The sequence below is a fragment of the Trematomus bernacchii genome, unplaced genomic scaffold, assembly GCF_902827165.1.
Source record: "Trematomus bernacchii unplaced genomic scaffold, fTreBer1.1, whole genome shotgun sequence".
Lineage (NCBI taxonomy): Eukaryota > Metazoa > Chordata > Actinopteri > Perciformes > Nototheniidae > Trematomus > Trematomus bernacchii.
The window spans coordinates 10,829,691-10,842,528 of record NW_022987313.1 but is presented as its reverse complement, the minus strand read 5'-3'; the positions used below and the strand labels follow the sequence as shown (position 1 = coordinate 10,842,528).

Below are 12,838 nucleotides of genomic sequence, written 5' to 3'. Positions count from 1 at the left end.
AAGCATTCTTTGGTTTCAGATCCTCCGAAATGAGGAACTTCTGCTTTTTTTCCTTGTGAATTAAATATCCTTTGGATTGTTAGTCTGTCAAAAGCACACTTAGAGATTCTTTGTCTTATTCCAAACCAGCACCAGTTTGTGTGACATTCTCCACAGACACACTCCTACATGTCTATCAGCAGTGACCTCTGGACCACTTCATCTTTCAATATATCGTCACCTCAGCACAGATACAGACATAACCCATGACCAAAGGGCAGACAGCAGGACAGAGTGCATCTCAGGCTAAATCTTCCAACCCACTTTGCTATTGAACAGTTGACATATTGTGATAGTGGGAAATGTACTGCAGTGTCTATTTGAACCTGGATGTTCCCCAGCACCCACACGGAGGATGCCAGATGCTTCCTGATGATACCTCCTCCCTCCCAGATGAATATCCGACACTGTGTCCCGTCAACAGAGCTGGGCCCACTGCACTGTTTGTTGAGACTACAGGGGACACAAAGCCACTTTTCAGCTTAGCCCTGTTCAACTGTCCGTGCCCTGAGGCTGACCGAGTCCTCCTGGCTCTCCTCTCCCCCCCACCCACCCCTCTATACTCCCATCAGCTGAAAGGAGACATTTATCAGACAGGGCGATAGTCAGCAGACCTGCACATTAGCTTCTGTTGTCATTAACTGTAATGCATTTCGATTAGATGTGTTTTTCTTACCCTCCAGTTGTCAGCGTAGTAGAGTACAGCTCCTCACTCTGTTTGTGAGGGCTTCTACTGTCTGTTGAATTGCCTTTGCATCTTATTATGGTATTTCAAATTAGGCTGTGGTGTGATGAACTCTGGTCCATAGCGGTTTTAGAGGTGGCACTCTGATCTGTGCAGCAGGAGTCAACAGATGGCCAGTATTCAGGGATGGAGACGGGCACAGAGATGTCGTTTCTACATCTCCATGTTTCCTTGAGATTGTTTTCTTGGTCTGTCTGAGGGGGCTCAGACATGCACAATAAACTCTGTTAGTGGCCGGCAGACTTAGCCCTGTTTATTATTCTGATGCTGGATCCCCGCAGACGTCCATGCGTGCTGTTGTTGCACATGTTGCCTGGTCTCCCTTATGTCTTGTGAAAGTTCAGCCAGATGTTTGAACAGTGTGGTCTTCTGATATGCTGTGTTGTTTGATGTGATTTCAAGAACCAAACATTTGAGCAGAGAGAAATTATAACTTTTCTCAGTTACAGTTGAACAGCCTCTTAAATGTCAAGGTTTGCTTATTTTCTTTGTCACATTTGACTTGACTGTCTGTCACACAACAGGAAAAGTACTTTTAAGCGTCATTGTCACCCTGAAGACCTGTTGCTCATATCATTTGATTAAAAAACACAAACATTAAAGTCTGTTGTCAGGAGATCAGGGCAGCACTTACACTGTCTCAGTGTAACAAGAATAGGTGAGGCTTTGATTAAATCTGCATGTTTAGCCACATCTTATGTCCTTTTGTAAAGCTGCCTTGGAGTGAGTGGTGCCTGAAAGGCTTAATTCAGGGTTAAAGTCTTCCTCTGCACAGATCACAACAACATTGCTCAGCATCCATCCATGTTTATTTTCAAAAATAATATATCTGCTGGTAAATAATTGTTTAAAAACATTTTACTCGCATCAAGGTTTTTAAAAATACTCACATTTTTCCACAAAAAAGGTTTTCATTTAAATCTAAAGCTTTTAAAAGCAACTGCAAAGAATACTTTAATTAAAACTGATTTATTAGAAGCTGTGAAACCCACTTGTTCTGGCTGTTGGGGGATTGATTAGAAGAAAGCCTGACTCATTTCAGAAAAACTGGAACTGGCAGGTGGCTGCTACAGAGATCCCCTCATAATAGCCATCAAATACTTTAACTCTTAAAGAAGACTGACAGGTTCCCACTTTGCAAACTAGCATCCACTTAACATTAGGGCTGTACCCGAATATTCGTTCGTTGGAGTACTATTCGGGTTTCAATTTCGTTATTCGTATTTTTCGTTTTTTTTGGGAGCCACGCTGCACTGCGGCTGCCAAATTGAATTGATTGAAATCTCCAATATCAACGTAAGAGCTTGTGCCTCTTCGGGGGGTGCTAACACTTAACCATAAACTTTATCGTTTAATTTCTCCGTCTTTATAATCGTAGATATGACTTTTCTCCGTTAATCTCCGTCACGTTGTTTCCATAGCAACATCAACTTCCTGTCAACAGCGCTAACTCTCCTTCGAAATAAAAGCATGTCCATAAAAAATAGGAAGCCTTGCCAAATTACACTTAAGACATATACAACTGCAACGAAAGTAACAAACACAATGCAATATCCTTTTCAATTTCAAAGAACACAAATTGGGTTACATTAACAAATAACTATAAAACAACAATACTGTAGAATAACAAAATGAATGCCGTGAATAAACCGAAATACACATGTTGAAGCGGTTCACTGCTGATTACTATACACCCCCCCCCCCATATTTCTAGAGATGCTTGATGAGTGATCCACTTAAAGTGTTCACTCTGTACCCACTGCTTTGATGAATATGTACTTGTTTTATAAGTCAAGCCTCTTTAATGACTGAATGTGTTGGGTGCTCTCTGCTCACTCCCTTTTTGCACCTGACTAATTCCCATCTGCTTTTGTCCTAGTCATTATTCTGAAAGGACAGAGATAATACCTGAATGTGTGCATTCTATAAAAACCTCCTGAATACATGATTAAGATCAACTAAAAGCCAAGACATTTAAACATTAACAAAAACTGAGGATCTTAATTTCACCAGCTCGTTTAAATCGACACAATAACATACCTGTCTAAATAAATGTAAACGTGTATTTGTGCCGGTTCAACAACTACCATGATGATCATTCCACAAAATGCTGTCTGATCTTTTCTTTAAGTATTTTGTAGAGCCACCCTTTGCAGCAGCAGGTAATCCTGACAGATCAGATGAGTTTAAGGTATATAAATAAACCATTTCCCCCCCCACAACTTTAATAAAGTGTCCACTTAAGAACACTCTTAATGTAGGCAAAGGTTTAATTTATTTAGCGGTCGTCTTTAGTCATTTCTATTAAATAGAAAGAAAACCCTCTTTTTTTATTACCCAGGGCTTTGTATTTCTGCTTCACTCATAGTATAACTCAACACCCGCGAGAAAGCATGCCATATTTCTGCTGTCCTCTTGTTACATATTTAATGTGGTGAAACCTTTGAAGTGGTGACTCTTTCTTTGTTGTCCAATTTTTAGTTCTGCACAGTTCCACAGAAGAATTGTAAATGTGTTTTCTACATGCTGGGGCAACATAAGTCAGCTTTTGGAGAGTCACAAGGCGAACTATTGCGGAAGAGTCTTTGTCCACATCATTTGAACAGTCACACCCATGGTAGACGCGGTTACCCAAGACAAGAAAAAACATTCCTCTCAAACCGAGCTGTCAAATAAGAATTTAGAGTAGTGTACCATTCCTGATTTAGTCCCACTCGATACACTCCATTGAGTCAAAGAAACCACAACATAAAAACACGAAATGCTCTGATTTGTTGTTTAATATACTCCTTTTTCACCATAACAATGACTAACCATACTTGACTCTTTAATCACATAAATCAGCCAGCCAGATCTAGGTCATTTTGAAGCGAATGTGTTTTGGATGCAAATGTAATTCCTCCCAGGACATTTTGCGACAGACGTTATTGCCGCTGTCTGTTTTGCTGTAGAATCAAGTGGCAGATCTGTCACCTAGGCTCATTGAAACCAGAAATCATGCCCAGCTGTTTTGCTTTTAGTAGTGCGATTCCTCTCCCTGACTAGCTCCGAGCCTTCACTCGACCCAGCAGCCTCTGGTCTGTCACACAGCTGTCCTGTGCTCGCTCATCCACTCCCTGTGCTGGGACTAACTGAGGGTATGGCACATGTTGGAAGAGGGTTCTCAAATGCACTAGTGACAGCTGTTTGAAAGGTGGTTGGAAATCTTTATTGCATGAAGTCGTCTGGGCAAAATGTGTAACCGTTTGCAAAAGCATGTCATGTTCAGTTGTTTCATTGACAAATGACTTGCCCTACAGCTAAGCGGAGGTTCATGTTCTGCCCTTGCTTGCCATCCAAAGCAATCAAAATGTAATAAAAGGCAAAGCTGACAAAGCCTTGTATCCATGCAGCCAAGATGAGTAATGAGGCTTTAGAGTGAAAGGCCACAAAGCCAAGTGCTTCAAATGCATTTTTATCACAATGTTAAGCACTTTTTAAACACGTTCACGTATTTGAATGCTGCTGCAGCACTGTTGAGTTATATCTCTCGGTAATCCATATCTCTTCTCAAACAAGTACTGAGGAGAATTGCGGGCCCAGATGCTGTGTATGTTGGAGGATGGTTGATCTATGTGTGACAGATGGTTTTCTGCAAATCACAGCATATTGATTGCCTTCCACGCTGTATGGCTGAGGAACAAAGTGAAAGGTTTATCCCAGGTGACTCTGAAAGGACAGTAAACAGCGCAGCGAGCTTCATGGCAGCATCAAGCAGAGATGAAAGTCCCCCGAGCTTAACTCCCAGCTGAGTTTTGAAAAACTGCTTGGCATCATAAGAGGATTTAGTGGGAAATGTGATAACCATAATCTGGATTAGATTATTGTTGAGATTAGTGCACCCTCTGTGAGGCTAATGAGTAGGGAAATCTCGGAAGACCCTTTGAGGTTTACCTTTTGTAATCTGTAGATATGCTGAGTATGTTCCACACAAAGGGTTAACTAACTACTGTACCATCGTTAAGCAGGGTGCCAGGACTAGCAGCTTTTATGTTTGATTGACATTTGTGTCATAAAACATGTCTCCGTCATATTTGTTGGCTTATGCATATTGGCTTTATTTAAATATGTCCATGCTGAACATTGATTGACTTTGCCATGCCTCCTCCATTTCCTGTTTGATCATTTAAATGCTTCCTGCTCCGAGTGAAACAACATTTTAATGGACATTGGCTGAGGGGTTGCCCACCTGTATTTGTTCAATCTTTAACCTTTGGTTTAAGTAAAATGGCAAATGGCTCTTAGGCTTTAGAGCAGAGACTCCATGTTCATGTATAACAATTTATTTGATATATTGTTTTTATTGGATTATGCCTGGATCTTACTTTTTAAACATCACATATTATGGTAAAAATTGACTTTCGGCTTAACTGTGCTGGGCATCGTCACTTATTTCCTTAATCAATTTGAATCTGATTCACAAGTCCCGATTTGACTATGGATATTTCAGTTACAACACCGTTTTAGATTGGACGTGAAAGAGATAATAATAATACAATTAATGCTGTAAATTGTACAAGGAACCCTGGTGCATTATTATTAAATATTCATGCTTACATTAAGAATCATGCTGAAAGATACATTAAAGTACTAGTGTGTTAACATAAGTACGGGCTCTTATCTGCATCCGACATCATTCAAAATGAATGAACGGAAAGCTAAACATGTTTTTTGAAGGGTACATGATGACCTGGCCAATTTGATGAGCCTTTAAAGCAATTGTATTAAATCCTAATGGAGACAATATATCCTTGTTTTAATGACTACATTAGTTTGTATATAATATTATGTTTAAAACAAGCTGTATTCTTTTAATTATGAAAATCTCTTATTCACATTTTACACTGAAAACTATGGGAACCATGGGACTCAACACCAAGTGCATTATATCATTTGATCTGCTTACTTTTCTGTAGGGATGTCCCGATCACCTTTTTTTGCTCCCGATCCGATTCCGATCATTTGATTTTGACAATCTGCCGATACCGATTTTTCCCGATCCGATCTTTATGCAATGCATTAAGAGGAAAAAAAAGGTAACAGATAACGGCTGGTCATCCAACGCGATGAATTCAGCTATCTTGGCTGTTATTTTTTTGGCCTTTTCACTGTTCTGGGGTAGTTTCTCTTTCCTTTTAAAAGTCTCTGAAAGTGTCGGTTGTTTCAGTGCCGTTACCCGAGTGGCCGCTGTGTACTCGTCGTGTTGTTGTTGGTGGTGTTTGTATTAGATTGGTCATGTTGAACGTAGCTCTGTTCTTTCCACCACGCGGAACCTCCGCCTTGCAAACATTGCATCTGGCTGTTACACTGCCTTCGCTTTCAATTTTATAATACTTCCAAACTCCTGACATTTTCTCTGTCCCGACTCCCGAGGCACCAGCTGAACGTAGCCTCTTGTTAGCTTACTGCTGCTATTAGACACTGCGCCCACTCTGTTGCCAGATTTGAGAGAAATAAGCAACCAGGTCTTTGAAAACAAGCCCAAAAGAAGCAACACATACATGATGTTGTGTAATTTTAAACCAAAACTAAGGCCTCAGGATGACTTTAAGACGTGAACATGGTCATTTTTGTTTTGTAACATTAAATAAAATGTATAAAAATATTTTATAAAAAAAAAAAAAAAAGAATTCCGATCCCCGATTTTTTTCTCCCGATCCCCGATCACGTGAAAATCACGTGATCGGCTCCGATCCCCGATCACGTGATCGGATCGGGACATCCCTACTTTTCTGTGCATCAGGCTTCTTTGTGTCACTACCAAGTGTTTCTGTTTTTAATTGAGTATTTTTTTATTGATTAATTATGAAGTAAGCTCTCAATCGCCTAAGACCTTGGCTTACAGTCAATGTTCAGAAAATGTACTTTTTCCAAATTATCATAGCTCACATCTTCAGCTTTATTTACTAACAAGACTATTTTGGTTCACAATTAGCTCCAGGGATTTAGTATTACCTTATAAATGTGTTTACACTTGCTTTATATAATTCCTAACCCATGTTGTAGCCCACAGTTACTTTCCTGAAAACAAAGAACTGTTAACCTATGCTAAGACCAATAGACCTCAGTAAGACTCCTGTACCAGTCCTCAACTCTGATACCTTCTGCATTACAATGCCACCATTTCAGAATTAATCCTACGATTCAAATTCAGCCTCCACCCTCGTCAACCAAATTGTTTGTTGAGACATTTCAAATGATTATAAAGACTGACAGCATGCTGTGTCGATCTTGTTCATCGTCTTATTTTCTCTTCTTGGAGGCTTCAGCAGCAGTCGTGTAGCTGTTTCCACGGCAACCACATTCCCTTTTTCGAAATGTATCATGTCTGATATTAGATACCGTTCGTCTCCATAGCAACAAAGCCCCTAAAGCCCCAGTTAAACATAAGATTTAGTCACTAAAAGGAAAATAACGACTTACCTTTGATACTGTCCAGTTCCTTGTCCATATCCGCTCGTCTCCTAAAAGAAAAAAGGGATGCTGGGATTGCTTGTTGTCACCACCATTCATGTTTGGTGGATGATCAAAATTGATTCCTGGAGGACTGCAGTCTTTAGTGGGATCTTAAACAAGGCATGATGTTCCCTACACCTGCAGTGTGTCCATTCATCTCTATTGATTCATATCTAGAAGAGGTTTTCGTCTGTCGTCCCTGTTTAATAGCTTCAGTGTTTAATCTGTCACTTTGTCACACATGACTGCCTTTCCATTATGTTCCTGAGGTCCGACACATTGACACGAGGCTTTGAGGACGGAAGCAGCGTTTTTTGCTGCTCTCTGTCATCTCCATCACCACTTGCCAGATGACACGTTTTGAAATACAATGTTTTCACGGAAGAGAGCACAAATCTTCACGTTCTAGTTTTCCCTCCAGAAAGCGGGAACATGCAGCTCATTCACGCTCTTCCACGGATATGTAGCTCTAAATATCCCTTTGCATTATTTGGATATATAAATGGGGGGGCTTGATGTCCTCATTGGTTTCTTAGAAATTCTTGAAATCTTGGCATTGGGTTAATTGTTACAAATGCAGCACCCTCACTCAAGTCCTGCCAAGCCTTTTACAACGGCAGTGATTTACCATCAGCACCTCTTGGTGGATTCATTTTTGTGATGTGTGACCAATCAGACAAAATAGAGGACCGATTGAAAGGACGGATGAATAGATGTCGGGTAATGACATCAGGCTTTCAAATGTTCGGCCTTTGTGTGGCAGATGCAGAAAGACAGCGCCAAGCAGCATACTAAACCCTTATGCTCTAAACTTTTATTGGTTCAATTCAAATGTATATATGATATTCAGATATTTTGACCATCAGAAACTCATCATTGTCATAAAATGTCCTAGACTTCAATGTGGATTGTGTGTTCAACTGGCAGCAGTGTAGGATGTTTACTATATAATGATGAGGATTTATTTTTCATGCACTTAACAGCCCAGACAGGAAACAAAGAACTGAGTTATTTCCCTGCAAGCCCGTAGTCGTCATCTCTTTTCAGCATTTCTTAAGAATTGTCCTCTCAGCGCTATGGTCAGAAATCTGCTGCCATTCTCTAGTTATTTGCTCACTTTCTGACAGCCGAAGTAAAGTGGTCGTTCGGAAAACATATGTTTCTCCTTTTGCAGTAAAGCAAGAAGGCACAGTTTGTTATTTTGGTTTTACTCGCTCTTTGCAGGGTTTACGGCCACCGCTTGTTGCTCATTTTGCTTTTTGAGCAGTTTTGAACAAATCTGTTATGAAACACTAAAGCCTTATGTATGTTGTTTGTCTAACATACATTACCTGAAACATTTCAGTTGCAACAGTGATATGAAGAGTTATAGTAAGACATAATATATCCTTACCTGATAATCATGTTGGCCGTAAGGTATGGACTTGGAAGCAAAGGAATACGTGCAAATTGGACATACAGTGTTTGCAGTCAAAGTATTGTGATCTGCAGGAGCCGCAGAGCTGCTTTTTATCTCAACAATGACAGCCAGATTTGGAAGATTATAAGCAGAAGGATGGTCTGTAGCACGGCCTCAGACAGAGATTTAAATGTACCCTGTATCAGATTAAAATCAGGACACAGTTCTGGATAATGTGTCTCCTCCCAGCCTGGGTCAGAAGACTGAGAATCACTAAATCACAGAGGGCTGTAAAATGGTTGCCCTGTTAGCAAGTGTCTGACATTAGTTGTGTATATTGTACATTGACACAGTCGGTGTCCAGCACAATGACCTTGTAAACCTCCAGGCCAGCTTTTGACTGGAGAAATGTTTGTGTCGCACAGTCTTGTCCTGCCTGCAGCTCCCTGCTGATGTCCCAGACTACCCAGCGCTGTTTGCTTAGCTCAGTCTCACTCCAGATGTGAGAAGCAGCAGGACTGGCCAGAGTCCACTTGGATGGGATAATAGCATGAGTTATAGGGGGTTTGTTTGTCACAGCTTAAACACTCCTCAACAGCACAAGTACTCTATACGTCTGACTCAATATACTTTTTTTAATTAAAAAAGTGAACTGGCTTACTTATCCTCCTAGAGCTAGCTGTATCTTTAAATCACCTAACAATATAGTGTAATGCCAGCCCATCATGTTTATGAAGTAAGAAACTTCTGGTGGTCTTTGCTTGGATCTCGTATGTTGGCTGACCTTGTCCTTTGCCTGAAGGTCAGTCATCTCCAGCAGTTCAGGTAGCGGCAGGCAGCGTGAGCATATGATGCTGAAACACCAATTAGCAGAGATCAGCAAATCTGAGCACATGCTCTAGGTGCGTTTTACAACCTTCTCCTTATCATTGATGGAATCCAACATGGCAAGCCTAAATATAGTCTGGCTTGGTTTATCAGAATAACTGCTGTTGGCATAGATCAGCGGATGTAACTGCCCTCCCAAGGTGTTGCCATCTGAGGCGGGTTAGATAGTGCGATAGTGAAATGATGTGGTAAATGGTGTGACAACTCATACTGCTTGATACATTTTTAGAAGGGGTTTAGGGCTCGACATTAACGACTGCCCGATGGCCCGGGGCAATCTAGTATTTAGCTCGGGCAATGAAGCCTCACCTGCTGGTTGCCCGATCGGGCAATCTATTATGGCAATTGTGGAGACGTGTCGGTGCCTGACAGCGGTCAAATCGGTTGGAAAACGATGAAAAAGTTGCCAAAAGTCGGTCAACCCGTCTTTCTTCATGGACGTCGCCCAGAGTTCCCGTTAGAATATTTTTTCGCCGGTCAACATGTCCGTTAAAGTTGAAATCTTCCGGACAAAAGTAGAAAAGTGCCGGTCAAAGGTCTTCTTTGTTATTTATTGAGCTTTAAAACAAATTGATATGATTCGATATTAAAAAAACTAATTATAGTAGATGAACTACATTATTCAAAAGTGTACAGTAACTTACAATAACACGGGAATAATAAACGGAGCGCTCTCCCCCTCTCCTGACACCCCGCCAGTATCATGCAGCTCGCGGATCCAGTAATGAGTGACCCGACAGTAAAACTAAACATATCTATAACTAGTTTAGGTAGTTTGAGAGGTAATTAAAATAGCTACGTGTGATATTCTAACCTAAAGTGTGTGTTTTGTTCCGCTCACCGCTGCATGTGATCATGCAGAGCTGCGTGTCGACCATAGGTGTCGACTCGTCAGCAGCAGCTGATCTCTCTATCCCGTCAGATTAGACTTCACTCGCGTTTATGTCCATATCGATCAGATCTAGCTAGTTCTAGCTAATGATATGACTACCTGCTTATTAAAAGACACCTAAACAATAAGCGTCGCTATGCAACCGGGTGAGGCCACAAAGTATAGCGCAGCATTATGCATTTGTTTACATGCCCACCGGAACCCCGAGGCATTACCAACAGATCAACGCACAATCAACCCATACAGTCTCCCAGACTAACAGTAGATAACATTACAAACATTTTTAACAGGGGCCATAATAGTGTAAATAATGTTTGTTTTCTTTGGCCACAATGGTGCACCGCAGTCGCTTATTATAGCTATCAGTGTCACTTTGAGAGTCATCAGTTTGTTTATGATATGTATCATCCTTTTCCCCGCATTGATTTTTAAATGGCAGTCAATCATGCAGTGCAGACTTATGCACTTAGTGAATGGCGTTTATACCGATCCCACCAACCAGCTCCAACTTTCTTTCCTATCCATCTATCTGCCATGAAAAGTTTTTTTTTTTTTCAGAAACAACAATAGAAACAATTTATACTTAGAGTTGTGATAAAACAAGTACGTTCTGCATGTGCTCAATATTTCAAGAATTTAGTGTATGAACAAGAGCCTTTATGTAAACACTGTTGTGTACCTTGGCTCAACTCGCGGTACGATTTAGCATTCCTTCACCGTCCCTAAGAACATGTGGTAACCGCATGTTCATTTAGCTTCTCTTGTGTGGAATGGCTCCTCCTTGCTGACCAAAGGCCCGATCCAATAGACCAGGCGGAGACTAACAAATGAAATGGGCTTCGGCAGCCTGTGCCCCGCCTCTGTGGGACTGAATGTGATTACTGTAATAACCACCTACATCGTTGGACATTTAATGGGATTAGCCTAAACTAAATTGTCTCAATAGAGCAGATTACAACACGGGGGACTTATGCGTGTGCCCGTCTGTATATCCACTTGCCGTGAATTAAGCAACAAGTCGCTGGTTTTAACATTTCCTGAACTTCAAGGCGTGTAGAGTTCAGGTCACTGTTTTGTACAGGCTCATTGTGAACACATATGATGTTAAGAAGAGCAGATATTCTTGCCACTGGGACCATCAGCTGATTTTGGTCTAGTAATCTTCCTGAGACCCTGCTATTTCAGGATTTTATGACTTAGCTAAGCATTACTGCGTAGACAGAACCCTGTGTTTAATGACGACTATTTGCTCATTTTCTTTCTCTCTGCTCTTCTTCCTGTGCTTCCAGTTGTCCGTTCCTGGCGCTGGAGCTGACTCCAGTCATCCCAGTCATAGGAGGTGTGCTGTTTATGTTTGTGTTGGGGACACTTCTCAGAACCAGCTTCAGTGACCCAGGGGTGCTGCCCAGGGCCACCCCGGACGAAGCAGCTGACTTGGAGAGGCAAATAGGTAAGACTCTACATTTAAATATTATATATATAATATATAGCAAGTATGTATGTGTGTGTATATATATATATATATATATATATATATATATATATATATATATATATATATAGAAAATGGGCCTGAAAACCCATTGTGGATGTGGTAAGACTCTACATTTAAATATTATATATATAATATATAGCAAGTATGTATGTGTGTATATATATATATATATATATATATATATATATATATATATATATATATATATATATATATATATATATATATATATAAAATGGGCCTGAAAACCCATTGTGGATGTTTGGGTTCTTTGCATCAGCATTTTCCTGTTCTCCTGTCTTCTCTCTATAACTCTACTCTCTGATCATCCATATGTATTCTTTACCAACTGGTGTATCTCCAGTCTCTTCCTCCCTGTCTAAACCTGCAGTTACTTTTTTATTTTAGATTCTGTATTTGTCTTTGAATAAGCCTCCATGAATTATACAAATCTACAGGAGCTTGTGTTTGCCTTTACACCTGCAATAAAGACAGCCAGGCCATCTTGCTCATGTCTGGAGTTTGTCTGTGTATCCAGAGAATGGGAATAAATCTTCCACTGATTTGACTAGAACCCTGCATGTAGGTTATATCCCCCACCTTCTTCAAGGGTCCACATGATGTATTTCCTGACTCGTAGGTTTTGTCCGGATCACTTCGGAATCTAATTTGTGATCTAAAAGGTAAAAGTGTTGGTACATTAGAAACCACTTGATATGGTGTAACTGAATTACCAGCATCACAGCACTGAGTCAGCTGACATCAGGGTTTACTCTGTTCATAGGATTCATAGCTGCCTTACTCTTTAAATGTAATTACGTCATAAAAAGATAATTCAATAATCTATTTTAAGTGAAACGCCTCAATGCAAGAAACCCAGTATCT

The 12,838-nt window shown here is 40.5% G+C and overlaps 1 protein-coding gene across 3 annotated transcripts in view; it reads left to right on the top strand.

The window, feature by feature from the left end:
- Positions 1-12,838, top strand: part of zdhhc14 (zinc finger DHHC-type palmitoyltransferase 14) — a 48,275-nt gene that overhangs the window by 3,924 nt on the left and 31,513 nt on the right. For all 3 annotated transcript variants that reach the window (XM_034149693.1, XM_034149758.1, XM_034149626.1), the window contains exon 3: positions 11,748-11,908. In XM_034149693.1, coding sequence (XP_034005584.1) covers positions 11,748-11,908 — 161 coding nt within the window. The remainder of the gene's footprint in view (positions 1-11,747; positions 11,909-12,838) is intronic.